This window comes from Leptinotarsa decemlineata, unplaced genomic scaffold (genome assembly GCF_025532065.1).
Source record: "Leptinotarsa decemlineata unplaced genomic scaffold, Ldec_3_MD MMD2_tig00026282_RagTag_RagTag, whole genome shotgun sequence".
Classification (NCBI taxonomy): domain Eukaryota; kingdom Metazoa; phylum Arthropoda; class Insecta; order Coleoptera; family Chrysomelidae; genus Leptinotarsa; species Leptinotarsa decemlineata.
In genome coordinates this window covers 5,839,042-5,856,483 of record NW_027412668.1, presented here as the reverse complement: position 1 = coordinate 5,856,483, position 17,442 = coordinate 5,839,042, and the positions used below count along the sequence as shown (strand labels likewise).

Sequence of the window (17,442 nt, the reverse complement as noted above, 5' to 3'; positions counted from 1 at the left end):
ACATTTAGAAAATTCACTGTGATCTAAATGAAGTCGCATATTATCTCGATGATCCAATCTTAGTGCAAGATACAAAACGCTGTCTACTGAAATGTCCAATGATGTGCTAACGATATACACCCTTTTCAATCAGTTTGAACTATGTTCTTGTAAACAAGAAAATATGCATTTAGTGGAGAACTGGTTGAATATGTTGTCGAAGTTATTGAAGATGAATATATTTTGAACAGAATTTTTTGAAATTCAATTTTCCCTGTTGATATGCAGATATGCTGCATGAATGTTAATAGTAATTTTGTGTTAGATATTTCATTTGTGAAACTCCTAGGTCGAGAGGTTTTTCTACGTGATAGAGCCTCAAGAAGTCCTATGTGTTTAGGCTATGTTCAAATGACTAGAAATCATAATTTCCAGATATTTTATGAAATGTTGATCGCACGACTTTCCAATTTTGGACATCAATGATTTTTGATAAAATTTAGTACATTAAATAACAGAGCGCCAAAAAATTGGTATATATTGAATAAAATGAGACCAAAGATATACCATATATTTGCTAGTTTTCTAATTAATTTTGACAAACTGAATTTTATTTTTCCGGGCCATCTCTCTACTGATGTGAATGCAGTACAACAAAAAAATGAATTTTTGTAAGTCGGCAACAACTAGGCAGAGACCAATAAATGAATTTTATTTAAGAACTATTGAAGGAGTAATTTTTCAAGTTGATTGATAAGCAAATGATCCAAAGGGAAACATGTGGAAGGCACACGAAAATATTAAGAAATGTTTCTCATCTATTCGATAGACTTGCAATTTCTGGCTGTTCCTTGGAAGTTAGGTTGGGACAGTCAAATTTATGCCAACACCAATATTATCAAAGCTTTGGAGAAAGTGAGAGCAGAGGAGTAACTTAGAAAAAGGGCATGAACATTTGGATGATTGAATAATTATTTCTGTAGAGTGTGTTAATCAACTATTTGAATAGCCCTCGTAGTAACATTAACTATTTTTGACTCCCAGAAAAAAAAGATCTAACATTTCCGCACTTTCCGATTATAATAAAAATAACAAAAGTATACTAATACATTTGAGATGCAGTACAAATAAGTTACGAGGGGAAAACGATACACACTGTCAAACCCCATAACCGTATTCTGGAGCTATTAAGAATCAACTTCATCATCATCATCGGTGTTCAATTTATTTGGATTGACGTTTGAAAAAATCAACTCACCTGGCAAAAACTCCAGCCCTCCCGGTTGAGGTGTGAACGGTCTAAACGTAATAGTAAAATACATAAGCTTGTAAGGTTTATCGCAAACAGCTATTATCTTGGGATTGGGGTTAGTTATCCTACAGGTTTCGTATTCATCCTTGGAAACGTTGTAGATGATGTACTTCTCCATCTCTTCGTCTCGCATGCCGGGCATGTACACGGGGCATATCAGGTTCACCTGGAACAAACAGATGACATACATATTTACGAGGGATATTCAAAAAGTAACGTTAATAAAGCCCCAGATTAAAACATTTTTTGTGGAAAGGAAAAATACTTCTCATTCCTGCAGTGTATATTAGGTTATTAGTTCCCAAAGTTAACCCCACAAGTACCGAAAAATCAGTATAAATTCAATTATTCTACAAGGTGAAAATGTTAGAAGTAATTATTTAGAAAAGGATTGTTACAAAAGAGTGAGAGAAGATCGTGTATAAATGAAAAAATACACATTCATGTATAGTGTTTCAAATTGATTACTTCCTTCCTTTCTTTGGAAGATTCTCTCATCCCTTTTTTTTGTATCAGATGGAGTAGTAGAAAGCCAAAAACTTTCTTTCCCGAAAAAAATATAACCCCTTCAATTCAAAAAATAGATGTTCTTACAGCTATTACTACAAAAATTACAACTTTGTAGCCATTCAAAAGTTATTTTATCTCAATACTATGGAACCAATGATATACCGAATGGACCAATGATATACCGAATAACATGAAAAAAAAAATTATAAATGAAAGAAAATGTCTTTTAAAAAAAAATTATGAATATTTTTATACAGCAATTGTTTCTATTCTGTAGAAGAATACAGAAAAATAAGAAATACAGAAATATAAGTCGAGTATATGATGCGTAAACGGTAAAAAGGTTTTAATTTCAAGTCATACATTGCATTTTTAGCAGTTTCAGTGAAATAACCTTGTTCATTGTCCTTAGATAAGCTATTTATGAGAACACAGGAACTGATTTTATGCAAAAGTATTTCCATAATGATTATTTGCTGTGCAAACTGCGATACTGAAACTCGTGTTTGTGCATTGAATGTTTTTTTATAGGTTTTTTTTCCGGTTCATATTTGAAGTTTTTCAAACTTCCTCCAACCATTAAACAGAGTGTAGTATATGTTTTTATGTAGAATTTTTGTTATGCTCAAGATATTCAACTGTTATCACTATCATTGACTGACCAATCGTTATTGTTTGTGTAACTTTCCTGTAATTTTTTTTTAAATTTGTAATTTAACGTGTCGATGATGCTTGTGTTTCTAAAGATCAATAAAAATCAGTATTATAATCTTTGACAGAATAAAATTAGTCTTTTAGTCATATTATTACGTCTTTTTCCTTTCATCAAATAGGTTATCAACATCATTGATGGTCTCACCTGATCATATTCAAACTTAACGTTGTTCCTATTGACATCGATGATATTGTCGGTGTTATCGATACGAAAAATGGGGTTCGACGAGTTCCAGTGTATCGTGTAAAACTTGGCGTTGCTCGGCAAAGTGGCCAGCGCGAACCAGTGCAAGCTGAAGGTTAGAAGAACGAGGCCCTGCAGAAGTACGCGGGTCGGTTGCCAAATCATCGTGCTTCTTCTAATTCGAGTGCTGTCGGTCGACGATTTACATGACTTTCTCCCTTTCCATCAATCTGGAACAAAATAAAGAAATATTGGCAAAATGATTTTTAGAGATGTTGTGTTTGCTATCTTGAACCCAGTTGAATTCAACACATTTATTCCCAAATCGAGTTTTTTTGAATAAAATGAAAATAGGCAGAATCTAACTTTATATATTATAAGTGATACGTTCATCTTACATTTTTTGTTCATTATTCGATTTTCTAAACATAGTCTACCGCAAAATGCACCTACTAGTCCTAAAATAATAAAATCTGTCATCTGTCAATAAAATTATTTGATATCTACCAACTGGCCGGGTAGCCTTATTTGCTGATGCCATTGAATCGAAAAGAAGAAGAAGTTATTTGATGTCAGATTCTTCTAGGCTGTAGCATAAGAATAATATAACTTCTCGACAATAGATGGAACGATGTTAAACGTGATAATTCCGTAAAATCACAAACACTGACTGGCGTAAATTGATATAGAAAATGTGGTCTCATGTTAAAACTACTAGTAGTAAAAGAATTGAGACCAGGGTCAGTCAAATCTCACTCAACTTAGAACCTGCTTAATCCGTTTTACAATTGAATGTTGAATCCGGGTGTTTTGTATGGCCGTTGTTTCTCTCTCGGCCAAGTTTCTCCTCTAAACAGCTGTCAGGAGATTTCGTGGGGACACACAGGAATCTTGCTGTGTGGGGAAACACTGCAAAACTAGGGGTGGCAATGCTGCCACCCCTAGTTTTTGTTCATTTGAAAAGAATAATTGTTTAAGTTTGCCTCCTCCTCGGGAGACTTTTTGTTTTTTTTCACATACATGACCCCCTTTACGAGATTATTCGAACCACGCCGGCCTGGTTACCGGCGTGAATAAAGGGGGCCCTCACTTCACATTTGATAAAACTCTTACATTTCACATATAAATTACTTTAATTGGCGGACAGTCACTAAACAAAAAGAAGTTCCGCAATAGCACATGGTCCCTCCGTCCAATACCAATATTAAAGCCCTGATGAATAAGAATTAACCTATAAATGGTCATATACTACAAACAACTTATTACACGCCATATGCCGCAGATTTGAATATTTAAGCTCATTTTTGACGAAATGAATGAAGGTATATAATTGGAATTCAATTGAGGATGACAAATCTAATAGTTTTTATGTTGATATATGTTTATTGTAGGCCCCTTGTAGTTCAACTTGAATATACACTTTATAATTTTGTTATGAAGTTAGCTGGTTTCAATAAATATTTGTTGTCATTTGAATATACTGATGAAAAATAAAGCAATCTAATTTATTGAAAGGGTACAAAATTTATTTTGAATAAGAGTCTAATTATGGGAGTTATTGTTGTTGATAAATTTTCATCTAGAATGAGACCAAGAAATGTAGCACTAGGACAGTGTTAATATTTTAATTATTGATCTTTTGAATAGTTTCATATAGACCTTTTTGATATAAACATATAGAAAAATTTCTAAAAATTGTGACATTTTATGGCATTGAAGCCATAATGATATTTGATCAAGGTGTTTTAAAATATCAATTGTAAGTTTTGGTACACTATTTACATTGTAAATTGAAGTGATTTCATCACCAAACATTTTTGATTTACCAAATGAATTTACTGTAGGTAGGTCCAAGTATTTATCCTTGCGGTACCCCCATATTATATAAGGACTTATTGCTTCCTATTCAGTCAATAATTTCGAAACCAATTAAAAAGTAAACCTTGGATATTATGTGTTATTTTTGGAAGAGTTTTATGGTCCACGGTATCAAATGTTATCTTTAGGTCTAATAAAAAACCCACAACTTTTTGTTCGAATCTAAATCTAGCTGGTAAATCTGATAATTATATGTAGAATTCGTTGTAAACAGAAGATCAAGATCAACAACTGAGCTCAGCAAATATGATATCGCTTTTCAAATGACTGCCTAAAAAATATGCTAATCGCCGCAATAAAAACTTGAACACGGAAACAGTTTCTCAAGTTTTAAATTTCAACCATCAACTATTTTATCACCTCTCCTAAAAAGTTAGCACTCCAGTACCTCGTAAATAATATCTATCTGGGTATCTGTCTTCGAACCGTTGCAAAACGTTTTCAAGAGGAAAATGTAGGCCGCTCGAATTGAAAGATCACATTCTGTCGACACCGTACGGAACACCTTGTATTATTCGCTGAAATGTTGTATTCCATGGAATTATGTGCTTATTACGGCGCGAATGAAGCCTTGAATAATGATATGGATCCATCTTATTGAGTGGTTACAGTCGAAGAATTCGCCAGGAACAAAAGAAGCTTGACTAACACGGTTTAACGTTGAAGGTGATTGCATCTAAATTATTATCTGCTATAGTAATTACGGTGAGTTGATAGACAGTTCTCCTGGATTCTGGAATGTACGAGGGAAAATTGCCGAATACAAGACTTACCATAAACTATAAAAGAGTACTGCACTCGTTTAAACAAAGTTACAAAAAGAACAAGGTGACGAGAAGGTACAGTTAAGAGAGAAAATGAAGATGCAATGAAAATAATCAAGCAAAAAAATTTGGACTTATGTCTCTGTAGAGTAGTGAGGGTGAGTGTAGGCCCACAGCACTTAGGCCACACATGACCAATTATACATTCTCCTAAGGAGTTGTCCTCCTAGGTCATCGTCCATCCTGTCCTTTCCAGGAAGGTGGACAGGTCGCTGGGAGACATCTCCTTTATATCGGCAGGTGTAGGCCAAGACTCGCCGAACACACATTCTCTTATTGACGATAACTCCGGGCACTCGCACAGGACATCCCTGACAGTCACATCTTCCTGTTCACACATTCTGTATAGAGGTGTGCCCACTAGCCCCATAATATAGAGGTAAGTCATCAGGCCGTAGGTGTCACTGGGTCCTAAAATTCTTAGTCCAGCCGCTTCCTAGGCCAAAGAATCGGAAATTCGATTACTTTTACTCCTGTCGTGCCCTTCAACCGACCTCAGGATAATGTTATTATTATCCACCGAGGCTTTGGCTAAATCTTGGTGGCACTCTAGTACCAGCCCTGAGGTAACACGTTGTCTATTCCAAGGCTAATAGTGCTTTTCTGCTGTTAGTGCAGATTGTTATGTTTTTGCCAGAAATTCCTTTCCTGGTTATTTCTTTTGTGGCGATTGAGATACCAGCCAGTTCTGTTTGAACCACGCTGGTGTTTTTCCCATTCCCCACTTAATACATAGCCTAAGTGATCTGGAGTAAACTTCACATCCTTAGCCTTTTTTTGTTTTTGAGCCGTCTGTATGTATGCGTATTGCATTTGTAGCATCAGACTCTGTTCTGTTCAATTTGTATTTTGTAGGGTTTATTGAACACAAACCTGGCAATCGTAACATGGCCATTAACTCAACCTCCTTAACGTACAGGTCCAGATGGGTCAGACCAGGAATTAATTTCATTGCCGCGGTTGGTGTTCTCATGGCACCTTTGATATTTAAACAAGCCAATCACTGTATTTGATATAATTTTTGGATGACCATTGACATTTAAGAGAAAGAAAGGTCATGTAATTGAATATCCATCGTGGTATTAGCCAATTGAGTAGTTATTTAGAGCAATCATTTGGCATATCCTACTGTGTGGATGACTGGGAGATATAAATGTTTCATTAAAAATATCTATCCTTCAAATTATCACACACTAATGACAACTCCCCTAGTGATTTCCTACAAACTTTATTCTAGTAATTTAACCTAATAAACAAAACGCGTGTTTGCTTTTTCAGTATCCATAATGATTATTATACAGTTTCCACAATAAATTATATGTAACATGCGTTTCGCTACACGATAGCTTCATCAGTTGAACTGATACATCAAACTATTCTATTTAAAATGTCTTTTATATAACAGTACGTAACTAAATAATTCAATAAGATGAACGATTGATATTGGTAAAGCAGGTATGATTTGAAAAAAACAATTACAATATATTACTTCTAGGAAAACAGTTATTCAATGTGCTATACCATTACCAACAGAGAATAAATGAAAACATTCAACATACCGATATCTCTGGAAATAAACGCATACTTTAAGTTTTTTTAAAAGACCAACAAGAAGTTATTTATTCACTCACCGTTATTCAACTTGTTTTTATAAAATGTCAATAATTAATATATTTATAAATAAGCAATTTTCCTAGAAGTAATATTGTACGTGGACTGTTAAAAAAAAGTGAATGTTCAAATTTCGCGGGCCACGTATATTCGATTAGCGTCTTTAAGTTGGTACACTCGTCTCGAACATATGTTAACAGTTTCAGCCGTTCATCATGTTTGGTTTGTTAGTGAGACGAAAAAAAATTCCATAAAATTTTGTTTAAAATATGGAAATTGAGTGCTCAAAAAATACTTGAAATGTTGACAGTGATATACGGTGATTGTACTCTGAGTCATAAAAATGTTCACAGGTGGTACAAGCTCTTCATAGAAGGTCGAGAAGATGTGAATGACGACAGGGGTTTGCTCACTGTTTTCTTCAATTATCGTGGCGTAGTGCATCGTGAGTTTTTGCCACATGGTCGTACGTACGGTCGATAAAGAGTATTATCTTGAAGAGGAGCAATACGAAATGAACGACCTGTATAGTGTAAAAACAACTGGCTTTTGCCATGTAATCAAGTCTCAGCCACCGTATTCACCAGATTTGGTCCCCTGCGACTTTTTCCTGTTCCCAGTAAATACACCGAAAATTATGTCTCACCCACCGTACTCACCAGATTTGGTCCCCTGCGACTTTTTCCTGTTCCTAATTAATACACTGAATACACCAGTCCAACGTAGGAAACTATTATTGCAGTGAAACGCGTATTGGAAATCAAGTCTATATTGTGAAAATTTGTAATTGTCATCATGAATAGTAATATTGTATTGTAATTGTTTTTTGAAATCTACCTGTTTTTCCAGAACTATTCATTTATCTAATCATGTTTTGTAAATTACCTACTGTTATATCCTCTCGTAAAAATATCCAGTCAGAATCTTGATACACAATATATTTGTTTGTAATTTTTGTCAATTGTCCAATGACCCGAAAACGGGTGTATCTTCCATTACAAAAAAGATACTAAATTGAGTCTTATATGACAACGTCACAAAGCGTTGTTGTAGGTGTCTCCTAAATTTGGATTATCCGCATTTAATGTAACCACATTCCGAAATTTTCGACTCCAATCATTGCCCAAGTTGAAGCCCTGCCTGACGATGTTAAGGATTTTCTATCATTTCGCTAATTATTATTTGAGAAGTTAAGAGTCGACCGATTTGAAACATTTTGAAAATAAATAGTTTTTGTAGTCATGAATAATTTTACACAGAAAAGAGTCGATATGGTATTTTTTTGATTTCGTTAATTTCCACATTGTATACACTTTCTGATAGTTTTTGAAATAAAACTTCTTTACCGCACGCTTGACTTTGGGAGTGAGCTGGTGAGTGCGTGACGATAGCGTTACGAAAAGTGTGATCGAGCAAGGCAAACGGAAGCTAAGAGGGAGGTATAAGTTAGTGAAGACAGAAAGACTATATCGTATATCACTGTGATATACGATATATATATATATATATATATATATACATTTTCACATATATACACATAAATATATAAATAAGCATATATGCCCACAAATTTAGTGAACATTTTACACCATTCACCCAATTTAATCTAAATAAAGTTACGTCTACTGTGAATTTGATTGTTTGCGAGATTGTCAGTTAAAAAATAAAACAATCGATGCAGTTTTCTCTAGATGTCTTTCTGATTTTCATTCGATAACATGTATCGTATTTCTTATAATACAAGCATATTATCTCGATCTTACAATCAACAACATCATTAATTACTGCTGTATCCGATAATGAAAATAGTAAATGAAAATAAAAATCTAGTCAAAAATATTAATTTACCAATGAAACCCATAAATATTTGTAAAAAATTAATATACGTATATGTATAGTATACATGTGTATATCATACATATATAAACATATATATATACACATATATATATATATATATATATATATATATATATAGATGGAGCTAAAGAAGGTTTACTTCTTTAGCTCCATCTTGATTATTATGCCCAAAAAATTTACCAAAAAACTATACCAAAAGAATCAAAATATTATTTTTCAGAAAAATGAATTAAAAGCAAAAATTAGTTGATGTTTCAATTTTGCAAAAGTTATTTTCATTCTCAGTGCAAACAACTATTCAAAAAGAATGTGAGACCAAAAATTGTGGTTTTCTAACATTGATATCCAATAAATGTTTTGAGAAAAATCTTATCTCTTATACTTTAAGGAAAGAGGTCATAATATTTTCATTTCTGCTTATACAGAAAGTGGGGTTATAAAATCATTATAATTTGTTTAGGTGATACTTGAAAGCTTTCGATGAGACCAGAAAAAAATTTATTGTTCGTTGGCAAGAATATAATTTTCACATGTTATGATTCTAATCGTTTTTAGATGAAATGGTAAACGTTACAGAAAAAAATGAATCTGACTTTTTATTGAAATATAGGTGAGCCCAAGTATTGCAAGTTGATTCTGTTACCTGCATGTTTATTTTCTATTGTATCCTTCCATTTTTACCTCATTACACCACTAAATGACTGACTCGCCCCGCAAAAAAATTAAAATTTTACATCAATGAATTGTATTATTTTATTTAAAGTTGTCGCCGTTCAAACCGACCACGCCAGAAAAGCACTCTTAATTGCCGTCAAAGCACAACAAAATATGCAATTCACTCAACTCTTCGCAGCAAAGGAATTTTTCAAGCACGGCATCCTTTCACAAAGTGACGAATATTGCGGTTTTTACCTCATATAACTCGAAAGAGTCAAAGTAAACACAAGAAACAGAATTCTTTGTCGCTTTGACCTACTGTTACATCGCCTATTCATCAGAATTCCGCAAAAAAATAGAGGCAGGACATCCTGTACAAATATTTGATATAGTGACGAACAGCAAGCGAGTTATGATTAAGAGGTGGATGCATTTTTGTCAGGAGGAAATGCCCACTACATATTATTCTCGACTGACAGAATACTTAGAAATACACAGTGATTTCATCTGATAAAAGTGTTCTTATTTTTGCTCTATGTACTTGTTCTCTCCATGTTTAGGTTAATGTTCGACAATTTAAACCAGTCGCTGCATATCTTCATAATTCAATTATGCAAATGTGCAGCAATTCTGGCAAAAATTTCACCTCAATAAAAGCAACTGTCATGGAAACAGACAACAGGATGTGCAAACTGTTTGATAATCTTGAGAAGTAGGTGGATCATAACTGATTTTTATTACTTTCATGTAGGCGTAAGCTTCTGATTGCCTTGATACGGTTGGCTCTTTCTTGGGTTTATGAATTGAAAGCAATATCCACTTTTTGTTTCCTATCACAACTCTTATGCACGATAGATATTGAATTTACAACAAAAATAAATAATGGAGTAGATGCTCCTATTTATTTACAGAACATAAAACGTGTTTTAAAACAATCAGTGATGATTTGTCCAGTCATTTTAGGTCGATTTAGGCCTGTATTTCGGAAAGTTGACATACCCAGCTGTAAATTTGTATAAATTATAAATAATTTTCATTTTATATTAACAAATACATTATATTTAAATATTTTTTTCATTAATGAACGGATGTATGAATTCAATAATGCAATTTATTCCTATATTTCAAAAAGTGATTAAGGGATATACTTTAATTACATTTCAATTGTATTTTCTTTTACTGTAATTGCATTTACTTGTGATTTTAATTGGGCGTACACTATCTCTTGAACAAGAAATTTTCTTTAAAAAAGTTGGCAAAGCAAATGTGAAAACGGAAATATACTCCTCTGAAAGTTTCGACAAATATTCAAGTTCTAAAAAACACAATTTGTTCCTTCACGACATAAGCGGCTGTGATACGACTTCTGCGCTCTTTAAAAAACAAAAAAAGAACGTTTTTAAGAACATTCGAGAAACGATCTAATTTGGATGAACTTGCCGCAGTATTTGAAGAAGATAAGATTCAAAGATTATTTGATAGTGGATTGCAAACTTTATTAGTTGTTTATAATACTCCAAAGTCTGTAGACACTATCGATCATCTTCGTTATGCACAATATGTCAAGCTAACAAAGCTCAATAAACCTGTGCAGTTATCAAATATCCCACCAACAAGAGGAGCAGCTTACCAACAATTTAATCGTGTTTATTACCAAGTTTAAACTTGGTTAGGACATGATTTGGAACCCCAGGAATGGTGTTGGACAATGCGTAACAGATTTCTAGAACCACCTGCTCCAGATGAGTTACTCAATATGATATTCTGTAACTGCAAAAGTGGTTGTGGTTCAAGAAGTGGATGCAGGAAAGCGGGGTTGCAATGCTCTTTAGCTTGTGGCCAGTGTAATGGGCAAGCTTGTCTCAATGCTGTACAATATGAGACCGATGTTAACGAAGATAGGTTCTTTGATCCAGAAATCATGGAAGAATCGGAAACGAGTCTGGATGAAGATGACAATGAAGATGATAACGCCCTTGAATGTTTACAGCTGCGAGAAGACGACGACGATGAAGAAGAAAATTGAAATTAAAACTCATTATTCTTTTAATTATTTTATCTGTTTTCTAATTTTGACATTCACAAATGTATCAAATGAGATTTTTTAATAAAAATATTATTTAAAATTTATTTATTTTCTATTCATTTTTATTCATTAAAGAATAATTTCTTTAGATTAGATTTGAATTATAATGTAATATATATTTTTCCCTCTACAAATTTATAACTACACGGGCAGGTAAGTGTGTCAATAAATTGATACTTAATTGAAAATGAATAATTAATGAAAAAAATATTTAAACATATTGTATTTGTTAATAAAAAATGAAAATTATTTATAATTATTTATTGAGTAATAATTTATAAACCTTAAATGAGCTGATTTCGATCGAGACAACCAGTTGATTTCAAATGATATTTAATCTGCGCTCGCGCTGCCCTCTATCTCAAAAACGATTCATCGTATGAAAAAATGTTTGAAACAAAAGTTGTAGAGAATTTAATTCTCTACAATATTGATAATAAATACAATTAGCATAAAACCCATTGGAAACGAGATATTGGCGAAAAACTTGCAAAAAGTTGTTTTTTTTGACTTTTGACCCCCAATTTTTGAAGTTGTGGCCGTCGAATCATATGTGACTTTTGAGAATAGTTTTATGATGCCAAAATACAAAGTTTATACAAATTTACAGCTGGGTATGTCCACTTTGCTAGGCAAACCCCCTGAAATGACTGGACTATAATCTAATTTGTTGTGACTGAAAGTGTTTAAAAAAAATATGTTTTTTTCGTTAACCAGCTATCGCACTCCTAGGAACGACAAGCCTCAGGAGTCGAAACTTGTGCGAGCTAAGAACTAACGAGGTCTTACCTTTTAACGTGTGATTCCTAACACTGGTTGGACGATAGCGAGTGAAAATCGAGCGTTCCGCCTGAGGCTTGAACCATCGACTCGCAGATCGGCCGATTGACTGAGTGAACAAAGCACCCACGTCGAACCGCCCTGCTACCGACCGACCCATGATCAATAGATAAAAAGGTAACTTTGCGCTGACTCCATCAAAAAATAATTTCGAAATGTTTCAACCGGCTGGTGTGATTCACTATAACTTTCTGCAACCAGACCAGACCGTCACAGCAGAGTCCTATTGTCCGGATATTGACGAAATGTACCAAAAACTGTCACTGATCAACAGAAGAGGTCCGATCCTGTTCCACGACAACGTCCGTCCGCACGTTTCACAAATCACCTTCCGAAAATTACACGAATTGAGCGTCGAAGGTCTGCTTCACCCACCATACTCCCCAGATCTCTTTCCAACTGACTACCATAGTTTCAGTCACTTCTTACCAGAAGAACCATCGCCAATCAGGATCAGGCATAAACGGCTTTCGTCGACTTCTTCGAATCTCGAGCACACAATTTTTATGTTGACGAAATTAATCAACTTGTGTTACGTTGGCAAAAGTGCAGTGATTCAAATAGCGCTTATATAGACTAAATTGACTGAGTATTTATTGAGATATTACAGTTTAAAGTGGTCCCATAAAAACAAACAAATTAAATATCTTTTTTTTAAATATTTTTGATGTTGTATTTCACTCAACAGATATTATCGATTGAAATTTATTAGATTGGCGTTTTCAACAATTTTAAAATGCCAAAATTTATAATCCTTAGGTCAAAGAAGTGTACAGTGAATGAAATGTTTGGAAGTTTAACGAATATTGGATTGTTTGTGAATTTATGATGTAAATGCAAATATTAATGCTTCTCAATATAATATATAACAATTGAACTTTCTAGTTTGAGAAAATAAAAAAATTGGAAACTGATTAATAACAATCACACAATAAACAGCAAAGTAATATAATGGATCACTAGAATATTCGATTAAACGTAAAGTATCTATTATTATCGATTCTAGTGTTCATAAATCGTGGTCTATTCAACCAAACACCAACATTTTCTCACTTCATTCAAACGAAATGATAATTGTCACCATACTTTAGAAATCATCCTAAGAATGCTTAATGTTACTTATCGGCTCTTTCGAGCCAGATGTGCCCTCCCAGATATATTTCGGTAAATTTATAATACCGCATTTGCATTAGCATCCAATTTGGACCGCGTCACGTAATGTCGAACATCTGTAACAGCCTGTAAATACAATAAAAATAAACGAGGAGGATACAAAACACAATTTAATTGCATCACAAAGACTTCAGCAGTCGCCCCCACTTGAAGTTCACCTATTCTCTACCCGTTTTATAAACCAATGTTTCGTTTAGCTCGCAAAACAATCTATTAAAGCCACCCCTATTGATTTACGACATAAAAATAACCATAATTTTAATCTCCCTTTCGGGACCCTCGACACTATCTCAATCTGAGATCTATATTTCCACATTTTTACCTTTTCCATTAACTTTTCATCGCTGCGAGGTTTTCGTTCGGAGTTTTGGCATGTGTGAAAAGCATTTGTTTTAATAATTTGCGTTAATTAGCGCGAATCCGTTAAAATTCGTCGATGAATTGAAATGTTTCGTTTTGTTTGTCATTCGTTGTATGTGCGGCTGCTTTTCACATGAAAGTAAATCCTGTCTTTCATCGGTTTGTTTGAATTGTGATATAATCAATTATAGAAAACAATGAGGTAGTTTGTTAGCCGACTCGACGAGATCATTCAGAATGTGTGTCACGGATAGAAATGTCAGTTTTTATATGAATATATTATAATTGAAAATTGGTTTTTCAAATTACTCTACAAGTTTTGACATTTCGGCTTATTCAGGAGCGTATCCGTATGTTCGGCTCGTTGATAGTTGACGGGTTTCTTCCAGAAACATTTTGAGTTTTGATATCAATCATTCCGTAACGTAATATGAGGCACAAAATAACGCCGCATGCAGTGGTGGTTCGGCTTGCAGGCATGTATCCACAATGGTCCGTAACGTAACACCATATGTATATTTCGAATTCACTGTATCCATTATTCCGTAAAGTAACCGAACAAGGTACGAAATAACACCGAATGCAATGGTTGTTCGGCTTGCAGGCGCGTATCCATAAGAGCCAATGGTCCATGACGTAACACCGTACATGATCGGCTCGTTGGGAGTTGACGGTTTTCTTCCGGAAGCATTTCCAATTGGCCATATCAGTTATTAAGTCAAGTAACCGAACAAGGTACGTAATAACGCCGCATGCAGTGGTGGTTCGGCTTGCAAGCATGTATCCACAAGAGTCAATGGCCCGTAACGTAACACCGTACATGTTCGGCTCGTTGAGAGTTGACACGGTTTTTTCCGGGAGCATTTCGAATTCACCGTATCCTTTATTCCGTAAAGTAACCGAACGAGGTACGAAATAACGCCGAATGCAATGGTTGTTCGGATTGCAGACGCGTATCCATAAGAGCCAATGGTCCATAACGTAACACCGTACATGATCGGCTCGTTGGAAATTGACGGTTTTCTTCCGAAAGCATTTCCAATTGGCCATATCAGTTATTAAGTCAAGTAACCGAACGAGGTACGCAATAACGCCGCATGCAGTGGTGGTTCGGCTTGCAGGCATGTATCCACAATGGTCCGTAATGTAACACCATATGTATATTTCGAATTCACTGTATCCATTATTCCGTAAAGTAACCGAACGAGGTACGAAATAACACCGAATGCAATGGTTGTTCGGCTTGCAGGCGCGTATCCATAAGAGCCAATGGTCCATAATGTAACACCGTACATTATCGGCTCGTTGGGAGTTGATGGTTTTCTTCCGCAAGCATTTCCAATTGGCCGTATCAGTCATTAAGTCAAGTAACCGAACGAGGTACGCAATAACGCCGCATGCAGTGGTGGTTCGGCTTGCAGGCATGTATCCACAAGAGTCACTGGCCCGTAACGTAACACCGTACATGTTCGGCTCGTTGAGAGTTGACACGGTTTACTTCGGCAAGCATTATAACTTTTGACAGTCAATAAATAACGCCCATCCAATGGTGGTGCGTCTTGTAGGCACGTTTCCATAAGAGCCAATGGCTTTTAATGTAATAGAGTACATGTTCGGCTAATTGCGAAGTGACACGCAATTAGCCGGAAGCATTTTGGTTTTGGCCGAATCAATTATTCCGTGATGTAACCGAACGAGGTCTGTGTCTTTACTTACACCGAAACACGCCTAAAGAAGTTCTTATTTTGGATTTACGATCGACGGACAAAAATATGTAAGGCTAATTGAAAAATGTTCAAAAACTATATTTAGGTACCCCTTTCAAACTTACCTTCGAAATTATAATTCAATTTTGTTTGCCGGTAAACGAGTGGAAAAAAGACTGCAAAAGTTTCCAGACTCCACGTTAACGAAATCTACGTTGGGCAAACTCGCGGCTACAAAATTGCCCGTTTCAACGAACACCCCGTGTATAGTTCCTTTGATTTCCACCACCGCCGATCGCAAATCATCGCACAACACGAAAACGCATGCCGCGTAACCGGACTAATTGTCGAATAATCGATGCACTTGCTCGAAAGCACGCCGACATACTGCGAATGCCTGGAAACGGATTGCGATAACTGCGTGAATAATACAATAGACGATGATACTGCGAAGTATTCGACTTGATCAAAGAAAGTGCGTTCTTTCATCTTCATCCTTTCGAAAAGGAAATGGCGATGTGACGATACCGCCGATGGTACAAGAAAGGTTGTTTTTTATGCTACAAATAAGCAACTCTTATTACTGGAGATATGTTTCTCTTATAAGTCGTCAGCCCTCGCCCTTTGATTTCTGCTTTTTGATAATAATTAGGTATGAAAGAAGTTTATCCAGATTCTGTCTTTTTAAATAAAGATTGGGTCTTTTGAATTCTTATCAATACGCATAATATCCAGATATATCAACAGATGAAGGGAAATGTCACAAGCCACAAAAATTATAATTTCTGTGATCTCACTCAATGTATTCGAAATCCAGAAATATTTTGTTGGTGGGTCACTTGGATGATAAAATCCTTGTATTTATCATCAAAACGATACGTTCAGCTGTTCAGAGAATTTTACTTGATGTGACATTTTCCCAGTTAACTTCCTTCCTCAGGTGAGGAAGCCATGTTGATTTTAATAGCACCAGTTGTTGAAAACCCTTCTTTAAGATGCCTTATAAGCGTGGTCACTGAAAATACAAATCCCACTTTTCAAAATTATTTCCAAAATTTGACCAGCTTCCTCACTGATAGTTATACATTTTGTTTTGGTGCGTTTATTTGTTTTTGTCTGATATACGGGGTCTGTTAGGTGAATTTTAATTTTCTTAAAAATATTTATTCAGTTATCAATGTCTATTTTGATCCCTCCAAAGTAGTCCCCCTCAAATAGGAAAAAGTCGCAGAGGGGCAAATCTGGTGAATACGGTGGCTAAGGAATAATTACGGTGTTGTTTTTGGTTGAAAAATCAGGAACAAGCAATGACGAATGAGCAGTGCCACCCGCTTCATGTCCAAAATTGCCAAAAAAATTACATAGCACGAGCCAAAGGATATGCCGACATGCTAGTGATTCGACGATTCTCCATAACAATTTTATGCACTTTTTCAACATTTCAATCGGTTGTTGATGTGCTGGGGCGTCCAGGGCGAGCGTGTCAACATCTTCTCGACCTTCTGTGAAAAGCTAGCACCACTTGTGAACATTTTTCTGACTCAGAGTACAATCACCGTATGCCACTGTCAACATTTCAAGCGTTCTTGGGCAAATTTTCTGATTAATTTTTCACGATAGCAGAAAATCGCCTAACACGCAAAACTTTTATGCCTTCTACCAACAAACCAAATATGCTAAACAGCTGTACCTTTGAACATATGTACCAACATAAAAAAATCGCTAATCAAAGAAACGTAGCTCGCGAC

General features: G+C 35.1%; 1 protein-coding gene across 1 annotated transcript in view; it reads right to left on the bottom strand.

The window, feature by feature from the left end:
- The window catches only part of LOC111506181 (ephrin-A1), a 357,598-nt gene that overhangs the window by 21,448 nt on the left and 318,708 nt on the right, over positions 1-17,442 (bottom strand). Inside the window, 2 exon segments of the mRNA XM_074179692.1 lie at positions 1,238-1,457; positions 2,661-2,929. Of these exon segments, the coding sequence (XP_074035793.1) occupies positions 1,238-1,457; positions 2,661-2,864 (424 nt within the window). The 5' untranslated portion in view covers positions 2,865-2,929.